The sequence below is a fragment of the Vipera ursinii genome (genome assembly GCF_947247035.1).
Source record: "Vipera ursinii genome assembly, chromosome: Z".
Taxonomy (NCBI): Eukaryota; Metazoa; Chordata; class Lepidosauria; order Squamata; family Viperidae; genus Vipera; species Vipera ursinii.
This window is the reverse complement of record NC_139517.1, coordinates 9,567,050-9,592,746: the sequence shown is the minus strand read 5'-3', so window position 1 is coordinate 9,592,746 and position 25,697 is coordinate 9,567,050. Positions and strand designations below refer to the sequence as shown.

General features: G+C 41.1%; 1 protein-coding gene across 1 annotated transcript; it reads right to left on the bottom strand.

Annotated features, from left to right (window-relative positions):
* Positions 1-206: 206 nt before the first annotated feature.
* Positions 207-24,369, bottom strand: LOC310649394 (immunoglobulin superfamily member 1-like). The gene is made up of 6 exons (XM_083377794.1): positions 24,237-24,369; positions 21,820-21,858; positions 10,598-10,912; positions 4,678-4,962; positions 4,005-4,101; positions 207-566 (listed from the first exon to the last, which is right to left on the bottom strand). Exons 1-6 carry the CDS (start codon positions 24,265-24,267, stop codon positions 533-535), a joined length of 801 nt encoding a protein of 266 aa, XP_083233920.1. The 5' UTR covers positions 24,268-24,369; the 3' UTR covers positions 207-532.
* Positions 24,370-25,697: the final 1,328 nt, after the last annotated feature.

Here is a 25,697-nt window from a genome sequence, read left to right as displayed (position 1 = left end):
CCTCCCGGTAGCGATACGGCCCCCTGTCTATCCGCCTGCTGCCATTCCCCGTCGTGGGAATTGGTAATCCCACGACCCGCTCGTGAGCTCCGGAGACAGCGACACCCCGTGGACACCCCGTGGAAATATTGTCCATTTCATTTTGGAATTTTTCCAAGACAGATATTTTGTCATATTCACCACACTAGATTTTTTTTTAAAGAAAATATCAAACAGGAAGATATTGACATGGGAAAACCCTGGTTTATTTAAAATAGCAGCAGCAGAAGCAACAGCCATGAGACCAACCACAGCAGCAATTTGCAAAAGTCAAAACTTCTTGCTGAGGTTTTTCATAGTTTTTGGAGAAAGACTGAACTGCCGGATAATCTCAGCTGAAAAGACAGGGCTGCCAAAATGTCGAGTTTTGGGGAGGGGTAATTGAAGAGTGCAAGGCATTGTATTTTGTCTGATACATTGGCTAAAGCACCTGAGGAAGACCATCAATTCAACAACACTTCAACCAAATAGAAGCTGATGAGGTAGACCATGGTCAGATGGTTCTTTCAGTCTTCTGAAGAGGAGATCTGAAAAAAATATATATATTTTTTTAAAAAAGGAATAGCTAAAGATTAGAGTTAGTCCATTTAAGGCAGCAAAATCATGATCAGGCAATGCTTTGGAGATATCGGTCTGGTTGAGATAAATACCGAGAATACATAATACTGTAGAAGAATGGACACAGGGACTGGGGAAGGGGGTGGGGACATTCTTGTATCAGCCTGTGGAAAGCTCACAGGCCAGGTTTGAGGGGACCACCATTTCCTGTTGCTTATCCACTCTCTAGTAAGAATAGAATAGAGCTGGAAGGGACCCTATACTGTCTCAGACAGGTGAATGTCTAGTCTTTTCTTAAAAATCTCCAGTGATGGAGCGCCCACAATTTCTTAATGCAAGCTGTTTCACTGGTTGATTGTCTTCACTGTCAGGAAGTTTCTCCTTCATTCCAGGTTGCTTTTCTCTTTGATCAGTTTCCAAACATTGTTTTTCCTCCTGCCCTTTGGTGCTTTGGTGAATAATGTGACCCACTCTGCCTTGTGGTAGCCCCTCAGATACTGGAACACTGCTATCATGTCTCCCATATTTCTTCTTTTCTTTAGACTAGCCCAGGGGTAGGCAACCTCGGCTCTTTTATGACTCATGGACTTCAACTCCGAGAATTCCTGAGTCAGCTGACTCAGGAATTCTGGGAGTTGAAGTCCATGAGTCATAAAAGAGCCGAGGTTGCCTACCCGTGGACTAGCCAAACCCAAGTCCCACAGCCATTCTTTGTATGTTTTAGTCTCCAGGCCTTTGATCATCTTAGTTGCTCTTGTCTGATTTTTTTCCAGACTGTCAACATCTTTTTTGTGATTTGGTGACCAAAATTGGCTGCAGTATTCCAGGTGTGGCTTTACTAGGGTTTTATAAAGTGGTACTAATACGTCACGTGATCTTGATTCTATGCCTCTGTTTATACAACCCAGGATTGTATTAGCTTTTTTTGGCTGCTACTGCAACCAGTAAGTGAACTATCCAAGATATACAATGGAAGTTTTATATAGACCCTCAACTCTGAGCCTCTAGTAGAGTTCCCTGTCAGGTACAAGAAGTCAGGAGCCAGGATAGAGTTCAAAAGTACAGGTAATCCTTGACTTTTGACCACAATTGAGCCCAACATTTATGTTGCTAAGTGAAACATTTGTTAAATGTGAGTTTTCTCCCATTTTACTATGTTTCTTCCCACAGTTGTTAAGCAAATCATTGCAGTTGTTAAATCAGTAACACGGTTGTTAAGTGAATCTGGTTTCCCCATGGACTTTGCTTGTCAGAAGGTCGCAAAAGGTGACCCACATGACCAAGGACACTGCAACCAGCATAACTAGGACCCTGTTGCCAAGCATCTGAATTCTGATCAGGTAACCATAGGGATGCAGCAATGGTCATAAAGTGTGAAAACGGCTGTGAGTCACTTTTTTCAGTGGTGTTGTAACTCTGAACTGTCACTAAATGAACTGTTGTAATTTGAGTGCTACCTTTACTGCAAGTTTAATTCATGTTACGTATACACAGGAATCTTAACCACTAACGGTCAAAGCAAATTGGTGCCAGATATCAATGGACTTCAAGGGAGGCTGGACGTATGTCTCTTATGGAGGCATAGAGATGCCAAACTGATGATGCATTTGATCCTGCCCCTCAGGCTCAGCATAGTCATCTCCTACATTCCCTATTTTAAACCTTGTTCAAGGAAGCAGACTGTTGACAGAGGTTATGCTCCTCCTCCTCCCCCAGAGAGCCTATTATGACATCTTCAGATTGCAACACAACATCTGGGGTCATACCTATGGTTAAACAACTGTGTCCAGTTTGATATTTGCAGAAATATCAAAACTCAGACAATTGACTCATGTTGTGAACTTAATCAGCCAAGGAAAGGAGTGAGAGAGAAAGAGTAACCAATGACAGAACTCATTGCTAAGGTGGGGCAGGACAAGAACATGCCTCTGAATTGGCTGCAGGAGCCAAGTCTCACCTATTCCTGCTTTAAGGCCAAAAGTGGAAGAGAGAGAGAGAGAGAGAGAGAGAGAGAGAGAGAGAGAGAGAGAGAGACAGAGACAGAGACAGAGACAGAGACAGAGACAGAGACAGAGAGAGGGGGAGGGAGGGAGAGAGGGAGGGAGGGAGGGAGGGAGGGAGAGAGAGAGAGAGAGAGAGAGAGAGAGAGAGAGAGAGAGAGAGAGAGAGAGAGAGAGAGAGAGAGAGAGACTAAGTATGCCATGAAGACTTTTCAAGTCTTTGCCACAAGGATTTTGGAATATCAACCCCTTCCTGGTGGTATAAATGTGGCATCATGCACATCAAAGCTAATATATTTGTCTTCAAAACCCTGGCCAACCAAGAGATGGAAGCAAAGAGATAGAATTTTTATCTGCCTTTTTGGTGCCACCAATGCCATTCAGAGTTTTGCAGCATAGGCCTTTTTGACCCAGTTCCTGTGATTGTGCCCTTCTAATGGGCCACCAATAGAGATCTGACTCAGTGAGTAGCTGAATGGGTTTAGATATTGTGGGAATAGGAACATTGTCCATGTGCTCCATCCTGTGTCATGCTATCAAGGCCAAAATTTAAAAGCTTTACTAATTATTTTAAAGGATTTGTTTCTAGTTTAAGTACATCATAGTGTCCAAAAGAAGAAAAGTAGGATCCAATCTGTGTCAGCCCCCAGGACCAGAGGTTTAGTCTTCTGAGCTTTTAAACTCATGCCGGAGCCCATCCTCAGAGAACTTGGTACAGAGAAATTTGCTAAGGATGGACTCCAGCACAAGTCCAAAAACCTGGAAGACTAAATCTCTGGTCCTGATGATAGACCCAGATTGGATCCTGAAACATTATACCGGGACACATATATTTGCCTTCCTTCATGAGAAAACTAAGCCTTAAAATACGGTAGTCCTAGATTGTTAAAGGCAATGGTGGGCTACCTGACCTCAGGATCACATACAGAATCATGGATGTAGTTCCTAAAAGCCTTTCCCAACTATTGGTGATGACTATCCTGGGTGGAGGAAGTCATCTCAGGGAACACATTTAATTCATTTTCTTTCATGGTTTCACCAATATCTTCTCTGGCCTTTTTTCACTTTTTTGGAATATGCCAATCTTTGCAAAGATCAAATTTATCTCTTGAGTCAAGAAACTCCTGGTTTAAGTCCTTAATGGGACAAAACAGGCTCTTCTGGTGTTATCCTACAGTTCCCATCATCCTTAGCTAGGCCTCGTGAGGGGATAATGGGCACTAGAGTCCTTCTTTGTTAGGAAGAAGACATTGAAGAAGATTGAGGTGACTATTCTGGAGATAAAACAAGATTTCTATTCTTGTCTCTTCTTGGCTGGGTAAATCCTATCTTTGTCAATTCATTTCCTCAATGATCCCTAAATCTCTAAGTGATTATCTTTCTCCCAATGTCTCCAATCTGCCTTACCTGCTTCTTAAAGAAATACAATAGGAGATTAAGAAGATGAGACCATTAATGGTGAAGAAACTCCCACCGACAGCCAACAATCGAACCCATCTGACTCCTAAATTTGAAGAGAGAAAAGAAGTGCTGATTATTATTTTTTTAACACAAACTTACCACATCCTCGCATCTCTTGATAAACAGGCAAGTATTCTTACTCAGAATCAGATTAGACTGATTTTTTTTTGGCTTTTTTTCCCTACCAAACAGTGCTTATTCATCATTCCAAAAGCAGCTTTAGTAAGCTCTGTGGTCTGGCTATCATTTTTTATCTCACAGCAATCTATGATCTTCTCCTATACCTTCTAGGCATCTTCTCGTTCTCTGGGCCAGCTCTTCAGCATCATGTTCCAAAGGTGATTTTTGAAGAGGCGACTGGCCAACCTTTGTTTTTTTCCTTGAAGTGGTTTTGCTTTTCATCCAAGAAGCTTCTTCAGAAATGAATTTCTTCAGAACTGGAGAAGCTTCTTGGATGAGAAGTGAAAACGTCTTCAAGGAAAAACAAAGAAAGTCTAGTTGCCTCTTGAAACAGCACCTTTGGGACAACAATGACCTGGAAGACTGAGAATCTCTATAGATATTCAGTAGCATGTCAGAAGAAAAAAAAAGAACAAGGGATCCCTAGGAGCAACATTACCTAGCGTCTCGATGAAAACTGGTTTGCTGCTCCTGGAAAGAATATTTCTTCCATGGAGATGCTGAACATAGGCACACCTGATGATCCCTACACACTTGTCTTTTTCAACAGTTAGATTGTATGTGTAGGTGTTGTTGACTTTAGCCTTGACCGAGAAAGCTATTTTGTCTCCAGTGAAGTGAAACTGCCCAATTTTATTAGCTTCAGGTGGAGCTGAGCATTCCAGGGTGACGTTCTTTCCGTGGTTGAAAATCCTGTAATTCAGAGATGGAGCTGATGGGGCCGCTGGAAAAAAAAAGAAGAAAGATACATGTACAGCACTGGAATGTCTTTTTTTTCTTGCTTTTCAGCTTCTCCTCAAGGGCAAATAATTAACACAGAACAGTAGAGTTGGAAGGTACCTTGGAGGTCATCTAGTCCAACCCCTAGCTTGAGCAGGAGGCCCTATTCTATTTCAGACAAACGGCTATCCAGTCTCTTTTTTAAAACCTCCAGTGATGAAGCACTCAGAACTTATCATATAGGCAAGTCGTTCCACTGTTTAATTGTTCTCACCATCAGAAAATCTCTCCTTAGTTCTAGGCTGCTTCTCTCCTTGGTTAGTTTCCATCCATTATTTCTTGTCTTGCCTTCTGGTGCTTTGGAAAATAGTTTGACCCCCCCCTTGTCTTTGTAGGAGCCCCTCAAATATTGGAACACGGCTATGATTCTATGTCTTTTCCTTTGTGAGAAGAAGGAATGAGATGCCCATGTTCAGTCTCAATTTTACACATAGTAATACTAACTGGATCATCTTATGTGACCTAGTCCCAAGGGTGCTTTATCAAGAGGCAACTGGGCTTTCTTTGTTTTTCCTTGAAGACATTTCACTTCTCATCAAAGAAGCTTTTCCAGCTCTGAAATGTTTCTTGGATGAGAAGCAAAATGTCTTTAAAGAAAAACAAGGAAGTCCAGATGCCTGTTGAAAAAGCACCTTTGGGACAACCATGAACTGGATGACTGAGAATTTCCATAGACATTTAGCTAACTTAATGTGACCTAGGTATATTATTCCTTCAGAAACCCTCTTAGAATTCACTGCATGGTGATTCTCACAAAGAAGGTTGATCCCTTGTCATGAGATCAACAAGTAATCGTTCTTGTCCTATCTTAAACATTCCCTTGAAGGGACGTTTCTTATCATATAGGCAGAGAGAGCATGGAATTGTTACAAAACCCAGCAGCGCTTTTGTGAATGATGACTATTAGCAATTATCACTGCCTGCAGTGATTCCATTTACCTTGTCTCTGAATTTATGCTTGCTAATCTACCTGCCTCCTCAAACATGAATTGGCATGCACAAACACAAATGCCGATGTATGAAAACATGCTATAATTAAATAGACTTGGTTATATTTAAATAATCTTGCAGCCAGTTGTTGTAGTCTTGAAACTAAACCCGTGGAAACTCAGTAGTTTCCTTCATATGCCAGAGCTATTCCTGCATGTGTATTCGTTTAGTTCATTCAAGAAACTCAGTTTTGGGGTTCATATATTACATTGAGCCATAATTTAAATAAAGAGGTTGGTTTAGCCATAAATGTGGTCGGCCATTTTCCGATTCAGTGTCTTGTCTGAATATTTGGGCCCATGCTAATGTAGAAGAGTGTTCTATAAGAGATCTAGACTAGGAGCTCTGGGCTCTGTAATGAATCTGGAAGATGGCTGGGATGAATAGGGTGTGGACCTGACAGATTGGGAGATCACCTGATAAGAAGAATACACTCTGTATGCTGTAACATCTATCCAGCTTAGTTAACAAATGACAATGCTGACATGGGCAGTCCTTTGAGATAACTGTTAGAGAATATCTTCTTCCTTCCTTCCTTCCTTCCTTCCTTTACACCTTGCCTTGCCTTGCCTTTCTTACTTATGACCATTTTTCACAGCATCCTCATGGTCACCTGATCAAAATTTGGGGATTTGGCAAATTGCATGTATTTATGACAGTTGCACTGTCCTGGGGTCATGTGATCACCTTTTGTGACATTCTCAGTGAGCTTCCAACAAGCGGAGTCAATGGGAGAAGCCATATTTGCTGCATGAATCACTTAGCAATTTTGGGCTGAATTGTGGTCGTAAGTCAAAGACTGCCTATATCTATCTATCTATCTGTCTATCTGTCTGTCTGTCTGTCTGTCTGTCTGTCTGTCTGTCTATCATCATCATCATCATCATCATCATCATCATCATCATCATCATCTACCTCCTAGCATGGCCTACAGCTACAGGATTTGTTGGTGGTCTTCCTTCCAAGCACTAAGCCCAACCAAGTTATCTTGGGGAAGCAGTAATTTAGTAAGGGGGGAAAAAGAGTCAATATAAATTATAAATTTATGTTTTGCTGCCATCTGGTGATCACAATGTGCTAGTATAGCTTCATCTTTCACAACACCAGTTCTCTTCATTCATACCAGACAGACTCCAAAACACACCCATATACAAATTATATATATAATGTGTCTGTCTGTCTGTCTGTCTGTGGAGAGAACCTGTGTTGTGAAAGATGTAGATGTACTAGCACATTCTGATCACCAGATGGTAGATGTATCTTTAGTTTCCTTTAACCAGGAAGCTATTTGCTAATCTTTTTTTTTATTATTTGGTTGACTGGTACCCTCCCTTCAGCTAAATACAAAAAAGTCAGCCTTTACGACATAAAAGTCTCACCACTGTCAGAGTTATAGATTTTTTTAAAAAAAATCTTTATTCAATAGTTCTAAAAGAAAAAATTCTGGTTTCCATTGTAAGTCTGTTGTAATTTTAGGGCTAGGGTTATCTATCTATCTCTATATGTGTATAATATACACATACACATACACATACACATACACATACACATACACATACATATACATCTATCTATCTATCTGTCTGTCTGTCTGTCTATGTCTGTCTGTCTGTATTAAAAGACTGAAATTTGCAGTGTTAAAGAGATTAATATATATACACATATATATGCACATATGTAGACAAATATATAATATAAAAAATCTGTTTAAAGTTTTAACACAATTTCAGTCATTTAGTCCATGAATTTTCTGATTGCTCCAGCATTATGTTATAATAAAAAATTCTTGCCAATTGAATCATACGGTATTTAATTTATCCACTTTAAAAATTCATCTAGTATTTACTATTTTATATAAGTAAAAGGTTGCACAAAAGAAGTTGGAAGTCACTGATTTTTATTTATTTATTTTCTTTCCCTCACTTCATTTCCTTTCCCCACTTCCCTTTCCCTTTCCTTTTTTCCATTATCTTTATTTTATTTGCATTTTACATTAAGAAAAAAATAATAATATTTGTAGTCGGTCTTTATCTTCTCTGCAGTATTTCCAGGCTAGATAAGGTTTATATAAAGAATAAGAACTTTAAATAAATTTTCCCCAGGCCTTTTATTAAACGAACTTGCTTATTATTTTAAACGTACATGCTGCAGCAAAGATGTTTAGCCAGTTGGTTGGTGCTAGCTATGTTCTTATTGTTTATAATTTGGGCCTGATTCAGTGTTTCTTGGTTTTGTTGGAAGTCAGCACCCACCCACCCTCCTAAAGGGGATGTTAAAAAAAGGCAGACTATTATATTTCCCTGAAGGAATAATGGAGAAAAATCTTAGGCAGAAACCAATCCCCAGTCTCCTTCTCCCAAGCAGACCAGCTTTTAAAAAGCAAATTTGGTAATTCATTCAGGCAAACTGGGGCAGGAAGGCAGAGCTGAGGGGATTGGAAAAACAAAGATTCCAAGGACAGGAACATGACCTTTAGGACATAATAGGATTAACCCACCACTATTAGAATACCAAAAGGGCACATTCAAGGTTGGGTCAAAGTACATTGCACAGGAACAGGAACAACATGAACTACAAAACCCAAAAAAGGTATAAAAACCCACCCACTCCCAACTGCATTTTGTTAGCTATCCCAGAACCACATGCTGTTGGTTCTATTCTTCAATACACAGAACCTTCTTTCCAAACAGTCTCCATTTTATTTATTCCCGGCTTGGACTGGACCTGATGATTTTTCTTTCAACAGTTTTAAACTTCTTAAGAAAGAAGTTATGATTTTACCATTTTACAAACTGCTTTCCTCCACATTTCACCCCCACCCATCTTCTCTCCAACATTGTTGCGGCAAATGATGCAACAGTCCCAAGTTCCTTCTGCAATTTTGGGTCTAGAACCCCAGACTGATCTTTAGAAGCTCAGCAAGTTTGCAGCTACTTAATCCTTGGAGAGAAATCACTATAAGATTTTAGGCTGTAGGCTTGCCTGGGAAAGGGAAAAAAACAACACCTCTAGATAAAAGCCATTGTGGGAAGAATCCAGAGAAAGAAATATTTTGGGGAATATTAAAAAGGTAGAATATATTTCCCCAAAGTAATAATGGAGAAGATCTTAAAAAGACAGAAACCAGCCCCCAGAAACCAGGCCCAGTCCCTCTCCCCCAAGCAGAAACTATTCAGAGGCCAGCTTTTAGAAATGTAGGTGTAATAATCCGTTCAGAAAGGTTGGAGCCAGGAAGCTATTAGGAAAACAAAGACACCTAAAATCTACATACCCCCACCCAAATTCTAAGGACAGGAGACATAATAGGATTAACCCATCAATACCAAAAGGGCACACTCAGACCCAGATCAAAGTACATGACACTGGAAATACAGACCCTCATACAGAAACAGGAAACAACCTCAAGAACCCTAGAAGGTATAAAAACCCACCATTCCCTGCTACATGTGGTCAGTTTTCCCAAAGCCATCTTTCTGTCTGGCTCTCCTCTTCAATAAACTGCAACCTTCTTTCTAAATCAGTCTCCAATTTGTTTATTCCCAGCTTGGACTCGATCCTGATGAAATTTTTTCTTTCTACATCATGATGAGCCCAACCTACTACTCGGTGCAGAAACCCAGATTAAAATATCCCAAACAGCCTCTGCTTGAGAACACAAAATGGAGGAGAGCCTGCAGGATCCAATCTGGGTCCATCACCAAGACTAGATGCTTAGTTTTCTGAGCTTTCAGACCTTTGCTGGAGCCTATCTTCAATGAATGTCTCTCTCCTACATTCTGTTAGAGAGATGTTTTCTGAGGATGGGCTCCAGCACATGTCTAAAAGAGTAAACCTCTGGTCCTGATCACCGACCTAGATAGAATCCTGCAACATTATCCTGGGACACATATATTTGCCTTTCTTTTTTTTTTTTTTTTTGAGAGGAGAGCCTATCATCTCTCTGGTCACTGACTACCACTAACTCTTCTTGTTAGAATTTTAGTAACATTCAGTCAGTGCCTACTTTTCTAGAACTGCATAATTAACATTCAGTCTTTGCCAAGCCTCTCTCTCCCATCTCATCTGCCAGTCTATGGTGCCATACTCTGTGGCCCAGTGCTTTTTGAAAAGTATAATTGTGTGCCTAGGAAATAAAACCAAAATAAAGGGATTTTGATGCTGCAAAGGGTGGTACAGAGGCAAAACCCATTCCAAGTCTTCTGAGAAAAAGGGGTGCTAAGCTGGCTGTGTGACTTTGGGCCAGTCACTCTCTGTCAGCCCAGCCTACCTCATAGGGTCATTGCTGTGGGGACAATAAGAGTTGGTTATGTTTGCCACCTTGAGTTATTTGTAAACATAATAAAGGCAGGATATAAATCAGATAGAAAGATGATATATAGATGGATAATAGATAGATACAGTGGTGGGATTCAGCTGGTTTACACCACTTTGGTGCAAACCGGCTGAACAGACAGACAATCATCTCCTGGACTACAGTGGGGGACATAGTACTATAGTTCCTTAAATTTCTTAGCTGTTCATGGAAATGGGGGAGCTGACTTCACGGAAGCTTCCTTATACTCTTCAGGACTATAATAAACATGATCTACCATTCACGTGGATGCTGGTGGTATGACTTTGATCCGACTGAACTTCCCTGCCTGCTTCTTCCAGCCAATAAGCACAGCTGTAATTTCCAGTGTTATTCATTTGTGTCTGAAAATCCATTATGCCATCTCTGTAAGCATTAGGGGATGTTTGATGAATCTGTCGCCCATCTTCTTGGAAGAATCGGTAACCTTTCACCATCGAGTTTTGCAGCACGGTCAGGTTCCGAACAGCTGAGCAGATCAACCTGATTTTCTCTCCTTCATAATATTCCTGGTACTCAGGCTTCACAGAAAGTGTGGGTCGAGTTAGAAGCCCTGCAATTAAAAACAAAGAAATTAAATACAGAAAGCAATTAAATAAAAATTAGACAGATCCAGATGGTTGGGTTAGCAAAAGAGGAGACAACCTCAAAGGCAGCTTCAAAACACAGGCTGAGATCCAATCCAACTAAACATTATATTTTTATATCTATAGTGTTGATGTTTGATTTATATGATGTTGATGTTATATGGTTGGAGGGACTGAGGGTTTATTGTTTGTTTGCTTTATATGGTGTTTCCTGACCATACTTGAAGTGGGTGGCCTTATAAATCTTATAAACCTATAAAGCAAATCTGGGGGACTTCATGCATTATTCAGGAAAGTTGCATGGTGGTACAGATAGTCATACTTAGTGATTGCCTCATTTAGCAACATTTTTTACAGAACTTTGCAGATCTGTAGAACAAAGGAAAGCTGAAGACAGATCATAAGCATGGACAATGCTTCACTTAACGACCAAGTTACTAATCTCCATTGTAGTTGCAAAATGAGTACAGATAGTCCTCGTCTTACAACAGTTCATTTAGTGACTGTTCAAGGTTACAACAGCATTGGAAAAAGTGACTTATTACCGTTTTTCACACTTACAACTGTTGCAGCATCTTCATGGTCACGTGATCAAAAATTCAGATACTTGGCAACTGACTCATATTTATGACGGTTGCAGTGTCTCAGGGTCCTGCGATCACCTTTTGAGACCTTCTGACAAGCCAAGTCAAAGGGGAAACCAGATTCACTTAACAGCTGGGTTACAATCCTAACAACTGTGGTGGTTCACTTAACAACTGTGGGAAGAAAGGCAATAAAACGGGGGGAAACTCACTTAAGAAATGTCTCACTTAGCAAGAGAAATTTTGGGCTCAATTATGAGGACCAGCTGTATAAGCAAAATCTCTCCTTGCTTTTGAAATGATAAAACTTGTATATTGGTTTAATTTTTTTTTTAAAAAAAACAAAAAACGTTCAGAGGTAGCTCAGAGATAAAACTTAGCAAAAAAAAATATATCTGGTTGTTAACAAACAAGAGATGCATCTAAGCAGGAAAGCTTATATAATTAAAAAGCAGCCAGATTGGGAAACACTTGAATTTACTTTCTGACTCATTAGCAATCTTTATTTTGAGAATTACGAGTCGGATCACGACCACTGTTAGTGGGCCGTGTCCCCCCCCCCTCTTTTCTTCAGAAATTCCTACTATTTGTGATATGCAGAAAACTGGGCAGTCCTCAAGAATGACTCAGAAGAAGAAGAGTTTCACACCTTGGCTGCTTACCAAGCCAGTTCCTCTGCTACTAATTTAAGCAGCCCTTCTATTTTCACTTTCAAGGCGAATCTTGGGGGAAAAAAAAATAAGATAAGGCTACTTGAAAAGTTTTATGACCTTTTAATAAATCCACTCCTTAAAGCGGCCACTGTCCTTTTCTAACGCTTGCAGAAGCCTATAAAAACATAAATAGCAGCGAAGTGCTTGTGAATAACTTAAAGAATCTTTTGAATGCTTTTCTAAGCAGGTAGGAATCTTCAGTTTTGCACCTATGGCCTTGCACCAGTGAAAGCTCAGACTGCCCATGGATCTGCTGTTACAGTTCTGCAGAGGAATGATTGAGTCTGTCATTTGTACTTCTATAACTGTCTGTTTTGGCACAGCAACCAAACGGGACAGGGACAGGTAGTTCACTGGATAGTTAGGACTGCTGAAAAAAACATTTGCAACCAGCTTGCCTTCCATTGAAGAGCTGTGGTGGCACAGTGGTTAGAATATTATTATTGCAGGCTGATTGTACCCATTGCGAGCAGTTCGATCCTAACCGGCTCAAGGTCGACTCATCCTTCCATCCTTCTGAGACCAGTAAAATGAGAATCCGGATTGTTGGAGGCCATATGCTAACTCTGAAAACCACTAAGAGAGAGCTTAAAGCACTAAGAAGTGGTATATAAGTCTAAACGCTATTGCTATTGAGGACTTGTATAAGGACATGATGGCACAGCGGTTAGAATGCAGTCCTGAGGGCTATTTCTGCAAACTGCTAGCTGTCAGCAGTTCAGAAGTTCGAGTCTCACCAGCTCAAGGTTGACTCAGCCTTCCATCCTTCTGAGGTCGGTAAAATGAGGACCCAGATTATCAGAGGCAATATGCTGACTCTGTAAACTGCTTAGTTGTTGTTAGCTGCGAAGTCGTGTCCGACTCATCGCGACCCTATGGACAATGTTCCTCCAGGCCTTCCTGTCCTCTACCATCTTCTGGAGTCCATTTAAGCTCATGCCTACTGCTTCAGTGACTCCATCCAGCCACCTCCTTCTCTGTCGTCCCCTTCTTTTATCGCCCTCAATCTTTCCCAGCATTAGGCTCTTCTCCAGTGAAAACTGCTTAGAGAGGGCTGTAAAACACTGTGAAGCAGTATATAAGTCTAGGTGCTATTGCTATTGAGGACTTGCATACTTCATGGGCCAGAAAGAGGTCTGAGAAAATATCTACGAAACCCACACATCCTGGACCTAAACTGTTTCAACTTCTCCCCTTAGGTTGCAACTGTAGGGCATTGCATGCCAAAACAACTAGACACAAAGACAGTTCCCCTCCATAACTCTGATAAACATATAATTCCCATAGCACTGTCTTATGCCCATAAGGATATTTGCCCATGTGGGGAGTCAGCCCTCCAGAGAAGGAAATATTAAAAGGGCAGAAAAATATATTTTCTCAAAGGATCTTAGAGGCAGAAAAGCATGCCCAGTTTTCTTAATAGTGCCAAGTCTCCCTCCCCCAAAGACACCTAAAATCAACGTACCCCACCCAAACTCTAAGTTAGGTCATAATAGGATTATCCCACAGATGCCAAAAGGGCACACCCAGACTCAGGTCAGAATACATGACACAGGAAATACAAAGCCTCAAACAGGAACAGGAAACAACTCCAAACAAAAGCCCCTGAGAGTATAAAAACCCACTCCCTACATGTGCTCTCTCTTTTCTTCCAGAGCCATCTTTCTGTCTGGCTCTCCTCTTCAATAAACTGCAACCTTCTTTCTAAAGCAGCCGCCATATTGTTTATTCCTGGCTTGGACTGAACCATGATGAAGACTTTTCCTTCAACAATTTGGCACCCCAGATGGGACTCCAAGCTACCCTCTCCAATGGACTGAGACTGGCAGCAGACCCCTTGTGTCTGTGGCCCTGCCCATGTGGAGCCAGGGTAGTAAAGGGAGTTTGGAGTTTGAGCTCAAGGACTGTTTTGGAAAGAAGGTGAAGGTGAGTATCTCTAAATTTTAACTTTAAAGCCCAGGGGAGTAAGAGAAATGTGTGTATGTCTCTCTCTGTGTGAGTGAGAAGACCCTTTTTCCCAATCACAGTTGGATTTTGCTCCCTCTGGCCTTTCCTAACTGCAGAAAGGATCTGTTCAAGTGATAGACCCTGGAAAGCATGGGGGTTTGGACAGAGTGCAGGACTTTTTGTTAGGGAAAAAGAGAGGCTGTGTGCAAATGGAATGAGTGAAGGAAAGAATTGGATTTGGACAACCAGCTGGTAAGGAAGGCCCTGTAAACAAAGCTCATCTGTAGGAGGGGCTCATACTAGTGCACAAAGCACAGGTCCTCCCAGACTCCTCCTGAGTCTGAAAACTAAAGGCAGTAAGCTAGAAGGAGGCGGTGTACCTTTTGGAGCTGAAAGTGGCAGGTCCTCCCCAGACCCCCTTTTGGTCTGAAAAGTGATGGCCGGGAGGCAGGGATAGTGTCACTAAGAGTGGCTGGGAAGTGCTGCTAGGGACCCGACTAAGCCGATTGAACCCCACATCGGAAGGAGAGCATGGTTAGCTGTAGTCTGAGGGTCGGAATTAGGACACCTATTGAAGATTTGCTCAAGGTGTGGGATGAGAGACAAATGCCTGTCCTGGATGGTATGAAAAAGGAAGCAAGCAAGACAAATTTGTGAAGAATGGGCTTTGCTCATGCTTTCGCTCGGAAACCAATTTGGCTAAATAAAGGTACTCAAAGGGAAAATAAGAAATAGTGATTCTCTCTCTCTCTCTCTCTCTCTCTCTCTCTCTCTCTCTCTCTCTCTCCCTCCCTCCCTCCCTCCCTCCCTCCCTCTCTCCCTCTCTCTCTCTCTCTGTGCAACTGCATGGTATGTTTAGGATTTGTGCCTTCCCTAATTTGAGTTAACTGAGATTTATGGTGGGAATGACTAGGATGTGTAAAATCAAATCTTCTGTTTCCCTTTTCTGTTCTTTTCCTTGTCTTTGTGTATATATATATGTGTGTGTGTGTGTGTGTGTGTGTGTGTGTGTGTGTGTGTGTCAAAGTCTTTGTGTGTGAGGTAAATGTGACTGTTAATATTTTCTAATCCAAAGAGAAAAGAATTTTAAAATTCTGCTAGAAATTCTGCTTAAAATAAGTCACCGAAAGGAAAATACTCTCACTCTGTTTGTCTGGCCAACAAACAGAGTGAAGAAAAATCTTTTTTCTTTTCTTTTTTTCCTTTTTTTTCTTTTCTTTTTTTTCTTTTTTTCTTTTTTTTCTTTTTTTTCTTTTCTTTTCTTTTCTTTTCTTTTCTTTTCTTTTCTTTTCTTTTCTTTTCTTTACCCCTTTCTCTTTCTGTACTCTTAAGAACAGCCTAACGTTACCAGAAGGGAATGTTTTAAGTTCATATGCTGGACAAGTTTCACACTTCCATTTACTGTATGTGTTGTAAATGGGTTTTATCTGTCTATCCTTTTCCTGAAACATGACCAGCATTTTTCAAGTTGCAATTCCTTAAGTCTTTAATATGTTACAAATGTTCAGTTCAGAAATGAGACCTTTCACTTATATTCTCTTACCAGAATCCATCCTCTCTTTTGTCATCTGTGATTTCCTCATTTTGTCTGCCTGTTTCTGTAACAACTACAGTATTAATGCTTTTTCAAACTCTGTCTGTAAGCTACCCCCCACTCCCGTATACTTCTCCTTTTTCTTATCCTCTCTTCTCCATGCCTTTGTCTGCCTCTCCTGGGAGAGTCCACCCAGAAAGTGGGGGAGGAGATCTTGTTCTCATGTCTTTCAGCCCTGCATAGTTGCCTCAACAATCTTTTGGAAGCAGACCACACTGACCCCAGATGCTGGCTCCATCCATTTGAGCCATGGAATTGAGTTTGGAGTCCAGCCATCCACCATGCAACCAGAGTGGAACAAATCTTCCCAAGTCCTACCATTCCCCCAGATACCTGTGAGAGCTGCAGGGGAAGGAAAGAATGCTGGAGCCATTGTTCCCCACATGAAGCCTCAGAAGAAAACTAGGAAGACTATGGGGGGAGGGTGGAAACTCATTGTAAAGTTTTCTTTCTTGCCCCATTTGTAATAAGCCAGTTGAATGCATTTATGGAGTGATGGCATTTGGAATAGTTGGCACAGCAAGTCCTGAATACCTTGGACTTCTATCTGGTGGGAGGGAAAATTTGTCCAGGATGTTTCTATTGCCTGTTTTGTAGAAGCAGTTGCACACACACACATACACACACACACACACACACACACCACTCAGAATCACACTGAGTCTATCTCTGTCACCTACCTTCAGTAAAGCTCCAGCCTAATTCTTGCCCTGTGTCATTAAAACTTTGTTGGAACAACTTCCAGCAAATTCCAAGGGGGAGAGAACCAGGCCTCCTCAGGTGATTTGCAATACATATGCACTGACTAGGGAAGTAGCAGAAAAGAGATCTCCAAACCGGGGCCCTGAATATCTTGCACTGGTGAACTCAGATTGGGAGTCCTAGGGCTCACTATGTGCAATTTAAGAAAATTTAGTAGCCTGGCTTGCATACTGGCTAACCACAATTGGACATTATAAATCTGGATGCACTGAATTAAAAGCTAAGGCAGGAAAAAAAACCTTGAAAATGGGCAGCCAGTGGTTATAATTGTGAAGAATTTTGGGAGGAATGTGCAAACCTGACTGGAAGCTCAAAGTGACACCCAACATTTGAAAATGATTGACACAGAATATTGAAAACTATAAATTTCTTTTCCACCTAACAAAATTTTTGCCCCGACTTCTGGAACTTTATTGGTTGGAAGCTCCCCTTTTGGGAGCCACTGCAGAAATCTTTTTCTGCTGCCTCCATTAGTGTCTTCCCCTCTTTTTTTCTGGCTTAACAATTTAAAGCTTGTTTACCAAGTATCCCTGATCAGATCAATCTTAATCTTGTGCCAGTAAGTGTGTCATTCACACACTTATGGCACAAAGGGGGGGTTTGTAGGAAGTCAGCCCCCCAGAGAAGGAAATATTTAAAGGGCAGAAAAATATATTTTCTCAAAGGATCTTATCTGGACCCCTACCAATCGGGTTTCAGGCCCGGGTACAGCACGGAGACGGCATTGGTCGCTCTGGTGAATGATCTCTGGAGGGCTCGGGACAGGGGATATTCCTCTGTCCTAGTCCTATTAGACCTCTCGGCGGCTTTCGATACCATCGACCATGGTATCTTGCTGCGGCGTCTCAGGGGATTGGGAGTGGGAGGCACAGTTCTTCAGTGGTTCTCCTCCTATCTCCTGGGACGCTTGCAGTCGGTGTTGGCAGGGGGGCAGAGATCGGCCCCTAGGTCTCTCGTTTGTGGAGTTCCTCAGGGGTCGGTTCTCTCGCCTCTCCTGTTCAACATCTATATGAAACCGCTGGGTGAGATCATTCGTGGTTTTGGAGTTGGGTATCATCAATATGCCGATGATACCCAACTTTTCTTTTCGACCCCAAACCACCCCAGTGATGCCCTCGCTGTGATGTCCCGTTGCCTGGAGGCGGTTCGGGTCTGGATGGGGAGGAACAGACTTCAACTCAACCCTGACAAGACTGAGTGGCTGTGCATTCCGGCATCCCGGGACATTCGAATTGTTCCATCTCTTTCTATGGGGGGTGAGCTCTTACCCCCCGTGGATAGGGCTCGCAACTTGGGAGTCCTCCTAGATTCACGGCTTACCCTGGAAGATCATATAGTGGCCGTGACTAGGGGGGCTTTCGCCCATGTCCGCCTGGTGCGCCAGTTGCGGCCCTATCTGGACCGGGATGCCCTGTGCACGGTCACTCATGCGCTCGTGACCTCTCGCCTTGACTACTGTAATGCTCTCTACATGGGGCTTCCCTTGAAGACCACTCGGAGGCTCCAACTGGTACAGAATGCGGCCGCGAGAGTTGTCTTGGGAGTTTCCCGGTACTCCCATGTTACACCTTTGCTCCGCGAGCTGCATTGGTTACCAGTTGTCTTCCGGGTGAGGTTCAAGGTCTTGGTTATGATCTTTAAGTCCTTACATGGCATGGGTCCGGGTTACCTTGGGGACCACCTGCTGCCGGCGTCAACTCCCCTCCGCCCTGTGCGTTCCCACAAAGAGGGCCTCCTCAGGGTGCCTCCAGTCAGGGAATGCCGACTGGCGGCCCCCAGGGGGAGAGCCTTCTCTGTGGGCGCTCCGGCATTATGGAACCAACTGCCAGTGGAGCTCCGGATGGCATCAGACCTCCGAACTTTCCGTCGTGGCCTGAAGACCCATTTATTTGAATTAGCTGGTCTGGCCTGACGGGGGATTTGGGTTTTAAATTGTTGTTTTAGAACTGTATTATTGTTTTTAACTGGGCATTGATTTAATCTTTTTTTTAACTTTTGTATTGTATTGTACTGCTATTTATATATGCCCTGTGAACCGCCCTGAGTCCCTAGGGAGAAGGGCGGTATATAAATTAAATAAAACTAAACTAAACTAAACTTAGTGGCATAAAAGCATGCCCAGTTTTCTTAATAGTCCCAAGTGTCCCTACCCCAAGCAGAAACCAGCTCTATAGAAATGCAGATATAAATAATCCAGAAAGGTTGGATGCCCCCAGCTAGAAGATTAAGAAGACAAAGACACCTAAAATCTACCTACTCCACCCAAACTCTAAGACAGGACATAATAGGATTAACCCACAGATGCCAAAAGGGCACACCTAGACTCAGGTCAGAATACATGACACAGGAAATACAAAGCCTCAAACAGGAACAGGAAATAACTCCAAACAAAAGCCCCTGAGGGTATAAAAACCCACTCCGTACATGTGCTCACTCCTTTTTCTTCCAGAGCCATCTTCCTGTCTGGCTCTCCTCTTCAATAAATTGCAGTTGCCATATTGTTTATTCCCAGCTTGGACTGAACCATGATGAAGACTTTTCCTTCAACACCCATGTAGTTGGATTGTATTACTATTATCCTTCTCATCTTTCCTATTACCTACTCCTCTTGGTATCTTATGACTATCACATGCATCTTACGATTTATGATTTATCACTTTGTTGCTTGTATGTACGCAGAGAGCTTATGCACCAGAGACAAATTCCTTGTGTGTCCAATCATACTTGGCCAATAAAGACTTTTCTATTCTAAATATTATATTATCTCACAATAGGTGTCATTTAAGCCCTTCTCTCTCTACAGACATTTGATATTGGTGATGGCAGTTTGTTCAATTTACTAGAAAAGTGAAGAATTGCAGATTTAAAAAGAAGAATCCCATCCCGCGTGGGGTGGGGAGGAGAGGAATAAAGCAATGTAAAATGTATGTTATACACTCCATTAAAGACAAATTAAAACATTCTAAATGAAGACCGTGCATTATTTTAGATTCAAAGATAAGCAATGTGCAGAGAGGCGTTTCCTGAAACTCCTTAAAACAAGCATGCCTTTGCCTGGGTTGCAGCTTTAGCTCTCCTCTATCTATTTGTATGTGTTGTGATAGAACTTCTGATCTTCTATTATATTTATTTACTTAGCGTATGGCATCACAATAAAGATTTGACTGAATCTGGCTGGTGAAAAGGCACGGCTCCTTTAAGGAGTTGCTAGCAAGGTCTCCATGAAGTCTTTCCGTGCATATTTTGAAGCATATGTTTTGCATGAAATGGAAGCTTGATTCTAAACAGATATTTTCAATGTTTTTAGTGTGAGCTGAATCGGTGTGACGTGTTTGAGATGTAAGGGAAATATTTTTAAGAAAAAATAATTAAGAAATGGCCAGATTTGATTTCATTTGTTGCATGCGTTTAAACTTGTTGTTAGCAAAAGGAAGGAATTCTCTATTGGACATTGAAATGTTTTTATATAGCAGAAAGAACTAAACTTTCTCCACTTTTAAGTATAGTGTTTGTTGTGTACTGGGTTTTAGGCTGATACAGGCAATAAGGTTTGGCCTGTATTACTCTTTCTTTCCTGCTTTGGCCTGACTCAAGGCTTATCCACAGGATATAGTCAACTTATGACAGCTCATTATTTGTGTAAATTATTCAAATTGCTAATAAAGAATTTGGGAGGCTGAGATGATCATTTCGAACTTACGGTATTATGTTCTCATCAGTCAGTCATACCCTTTATCTGATTTATATATATTAAAAAAATTATATATATATATATATATATATATATATATATATATATATATATATATATATATATATATATATATATATATATAGAGAGAGAGAGAGAGAGAGAGAGAGAGAGAGAGAGAGAGAGAGAGAGAGAGACAGAGACAGAGACAGAGACAGAGACAGAGACAGAGACAGAGACAGACAGAGACAGACAGAGACAGACAGAGACAGACAGAGACAGACAGAGACAGAGAGACAGAGAGAGACAGACAGACAGACAGACAGACAGAGAGAGACAGACAGACAGACAGAGACAGAGAGACAGAGAGAGACAGAGAGAGACAGAGAGAGACAGAGACAGAGACAGAGAAAGAGAGAGAGAGAGAGAGAGAGAGATATTTATTGCACATGTCAAGATTCTTATCATTAATTGAAGAACGGTTTGGTGAACAAATATTTCCTCCTTCTTCCTCCTATTTTAGCAGAAGAGAGTTGTTTGTTAAAAAGCATTTGCAAATGTGACTAAGTTAAAACAGAAAAGAATAAGCCAACATTTCTACTTCCACTGATGCAAGAAACAGATCATCAGTTCTCGAAAAGACTTTGTTTCTGTTTCTTTATACTGCAGATAAAGATAGAGCAACCAGTGACGAATGTTTCACTCTTGAGCATCAGGAGTTGGATAAATTTGTTTTGCCCTTTTTGATCCATGAAACATACACCAAATGTTGTGTCTTGTCCACACAAACTCCTGTTATATGTCAATAGGATGTCTTGTGTCTTGGAACCATTCATTGGCATGGATGGGCAACAGGTCAAAAAAATCTTAAGGTGGGGGGAGCAACCCTCTTTTTCAGGACTGCATGGGCATGAAGCATCTTATTTTTTTTTATCTTAACCTGGCAGAGTAATAGTGAGTTAGTCTCTAGTTTTCATCCAATTCCCTGTAATCGAGAGATGTCTACAAAGATTCTCAGTCATCCAGGTCATGGTTGTCCCAAAGGTGGTTTTTTAAGAAGCAACTGGACTTTCTTTGTTTTTCCTTGAAGATGTTTTGCTTCTCATCCAAGAAGCTTCTTCAGCTCTGACTGAATGGTGGAGAATGGAAGGATTTATATTCCTTGCAGTCATCTGGTCATTAGTACTCTTTTTGAGAGTTGTTCAGGACACTTGGAGGTTTGTCTGTGCCCTCAGGGTCACCTGAATAGTGCAAATGGGATGTGGAACCTTTTTGGAACTGCTGGAAGTCCCAACACAGTTACAACACAATCGTTTCAGCAGTTACAAAAAGTTTCCACACCCCATTTGCGCTATTCAGGTGACCTTGAGGGCACAGATAAACTTCCAAGTGTCCTGAACAATTTTCAAAAAAGTATTAATGACCAGATGACTGCAAGGAATATAGATCCTTCCACTCCCCACCATTCAATCAGAACTGAAGACATTTCTTGGATGAGGTATTCATCCTTTTAGTATATTATGTGGATGGATAGATGGATGGAAGGAAGGAAGGAAAGAAGGAATGAAAACTGAAATGTTACCTGCAGATGGGTATACTTGGAGCACAATGTGAAGCAAAGCTGCAAAATAATAAGAAATATATAAGAAATCTTTTATTTATTTATTTATTTTATTTTTATTACATTTATATCCCGCCCTTCTCCGAAGACTCAGGGCGGCTTACAAGCTTAGCAATAGGATTACCAGAATTTCACGGATTTACACAGCAGTTTTTTTTTACATAGCTACTTAGAAATACATTCTTAGTTATGTAATTGTTTCTTTAAAAATATAATATTAATGTACTGCAACTAATTAAGAACACTAAGTATACATTCAAGGAATGTACAAATTCACTTCAAATGTAACAACTCCCACCATAAGTTAAAAAGATGGAAAAAAAAGGAGAGGAAGGAAGAAAACTAGATGGTTTGTTAATTATCTTATCAATGGAGTAACTTCAAAAACCTTTTGGATGGATTATTCAAAAGTCCATTGGTTAAAAAATAAATCAAACCATAACAACCCAGCCCTCTTAAAGAAATTCAAATGTTGATGGACAATACATAACAACAGTTCATTGCTGCAAAGGAGTAGCTGAATTCAACAGATCTTCTCTGTGCAATTTGCATAGGATTGCAGTCTTCCTTTGAAGCTGTATTGTATTTATTTAAAGACACATCATATAGGATTATCATATGTTACATATTTCACATTATCCCAGGTATCAAAGAAAAACGAATCTGCTTTCTGCTGTTAGCAATGTCGTAACATCAGGTGCCTTGAAATTCCAGTGTTGATCAACATTTAATCTATTCCTTAATGGTACTAGATTAAAAGTTTATTCTCTCTCTTGTACTGTTTTTAACTTGCCCTGTGAACCGCCCTGAGTCCTTCGGGAATATTTATTTTATTTTTATTTTTTTATTTTAATTCCATTAATATCCCGCCCTTCTCCGAAGACTCAGGGCGGCTTACAAGCTTAGCAGTAGCCTTCATTCTATGTATATGCCTGCTTATTAGGGCTTTCGCACAAACCCCAAGCGGCATTATTACAAAGTCAGCTTAATTGCCCCCAACAATCTGGGTCCTCATTTTACCTACCTCGGAAGGATGGAAGGCTGAGTCAACCTTGAGCCTGGTGGGATGCGAACCTGCACTAATGGCAGGCAGCTGGTGTTACTTAAGGAGGCATTAGCCCACTGCTCCACCAAGGCTCTAGGGCGGTATATAAATTCAACTAATAAATAAAATAAATAAATAAGTACTACCTCTATGTGGAGGAAAGTAAGCCGTGGGGTACCACAAGGTTCTGATTAAAAGCCTGAAGACTAAAACATATGAAGAACGGTTACAGGATTTGGGTTTGACTAGTCTAGAGAAGGAGGGATGCGGTGGCTCAGGGGGTTAGGATGCTGAGCTTGTCGATCAGAAGGTCGGCAGTTTGGCGGGTTGAATCCCGAGTGCCGCATAACAGAGTGAGCGCCTGTTACTCGTCCCAGCTTCTGCCAACCTAGCAGTTCGAAAGCACGTAAAAATGCAAGTAGAAAAATAGGGACCACTCCGGTGGGAAGGTAACAGCATTCCGTGCGCCTTTGGCGTCTAGTCATGCCGGCCACGTGACCACGGAGACGTCCTCGGACAAGCGCTGGCTCTTCGGCTTTGAAACGGAGATGAGCACCGGCCCCTACAGTTGGAAACGACTAGCACGGATGTGCGGGGGAACCTTTACCTTTACCTTTAGTCTAGAGAAAAGAAGGACTGGGGGGGGGGGACATGATTGCAGTATTCTGGTATTTGAGAGACTGCCACAAAGAAAAGGGTGTCAATTTATTTTCCAAAGCACCAGAGAGCAGAACAAGAAACAATGGATGGAAACTAATCAAGGAGAGAAGCAACCTGGAATTAAGGAAAAACTTTTTTTTTTTAAAATTCCATTTATATCCCGCCCTTCTCCAAAGACTCAGGGCGGCTTACAAGCTTAGCAGTAGCCTTCATTCTATGTATATGCCTGCTTGTTAGGGCTTTCACACACACACACCAAGCGGCATTATTACAAAGTCAGCTTAATTGCCCCCAACAATCTGGGTCCTCATTTTACCTACCTGGGAAGGATGGAAGGCTGAGTCAACCTTCCTAACAGTGAGGACAATTAACCAGTGGAACAGCTTGAACATGAGGCTGGACTAAAAGAGCTCCAAGCTCCCTTCCAGCTCTATTCCGATTCTAAAGAAATTTCACCTATGGAAGCTTCAAAGCTAATTCACAGAGGCCTTTTAAATTTATTTTGCTTGTAAAATGGTACCCAAGAGGCATCGTTATCTGCAATTTTAAATTTTGGGCAAGTTAAAATTTCATTTTAATAAGAATAATGTGAGAGCAGAAATTTAAAAACAAAAAAATAAATAAACCAAAAACCAAAAACAATACGAGTTGGAGACCAGAAGAGGTAACTCACTTAGCACGGGGACCAGGCCAAAGGGATCCATGATGAGTGAGATGAATCTTCTTCCAAGTTTTGATTTGGAAATTAAGGTCTCTCAGAAGTTACTCTTCTTCAAAGGCCATTCTTGAGTATCTTGACTTCTAAAATGAACCTTCTCCTTTGAAGCAGATCATCTAAATGTCTTCTATGGGAAGTCCACAGAGTTATCAAGGGAAGCCCACTCTTGCATAATCACTCTGCGGAGAAATGCTAGTCTTTATAGAAACTCAGCTGACATTTTGCATTGCTTATCTCATCAACAATCCTTTTTCCTGTCCTCAGCTGGAAGGAAGAAGTTGCAGACATTTACAGGCATTTCTGTTTGATATAATAGATGCTGATTTAGAGCACCTTGGAACAACATGTTTTAGACCAAGGTCCACCTGAAAGAGCACTGTGATGGGTAGCTGAGGTTGGCTAGAGAGCCCTGGATAGGACCCACCCTGGAAACCCTGTGGTGTAGGAATCATACCCCCAAGGTATTTTCATCACCTGTTCTCAATAGACCTACCAGGAAAATTCAACAGAATAGTTGCTATGAGTTTTACACAAGTCACACTTCAAAAGAATTAGAAGTGTTGGAAAACTCATGTCCTGCCAACAAGCAAGACTGTATTTATTGACAAGCTTATTTTCTGGTTTAGGATCTATAAGTGTGTTTGAGCCATCATTCCTTTGTTCCTGTATATTTGATGTACTTTTTATTCATATTGTTTTAAAACAATCCATTGCTACTCCTGATTCTTTGGAGAAAATAGATGGTACAGTATGTGCAGTGGTGGGATTCCAATATGTGAACAAACGGTTCTCTGTGTGGATGCCGCTTCCGGAAGTCCATTCTGGGCCTGGGCAATAAAAAATTAGCTACCGGTTCTGCTGAAGTGGTGTGAACCAGCTGAATCCCACTACTGGATACATGGTTACTTAAATAAATAATTCTGAGTGCTAACAAGAAGAAAAGACAAAAAGAAAATATGATAAAATCTTTCTCCACGACACAGGAAAAAAAACAAATGCAAAATAATTATGATGCAATAACCAAAACACTGTGTATCTATCTCACATATCTAATTCTAACTAACTCCTATAGCATTACTAAAATCAGAGGCTGTCTATTAAAATAATTTTCCATAGAATTGTTCAAAGGAGAAGTAAAATTGCAGCTCAGAATATGTTTCATAAGAACGCTGAAGTCTTGAGCTTGCAAAGTACATACAAATAAGATTGGTACAAGTTTTCATGCCTGAGCAGAGAATAAGAAACTGCAGCCAGTTAACATAAATGCTAATATCTCAGAGACTTTAATTCATTTAAAGAATGAGAGGCATTACGATACATCATACAATCTTGACTGAGAGTTATACTCAAACTTCTTGACCTATATTCATTAAATTCCGATGATATCTTGATTTACTTTCAGCTTTTTAGGCCCAG

What these genes read in the sequence shown, in the direction of transcription:
- LOC310649394 (XM_083377794.1), bottom strand. Translation starts at nt 24,267, where the DNA reads ATGGATCCCTTTGGCCTGGTCCCCGTGCTAA. An exon ending in CCAAGTATACCCATCTGCAG is followed by an intron (nt 10,913 to 21,819) that starts GTAACATTTCAG and finishes TTTTAATTGCAG; the next exon opens with GGCTTCTAACTCGACCCACA. An exon ending in CACCAGCATCCACGTGAATG is followed by an intron (nt 4,963 to 10,597) that starts GTAGATCATGTT and finishes TTTTTTTTCCAG; the next exon opens with CGGCCCCATCAGCTCCATCT.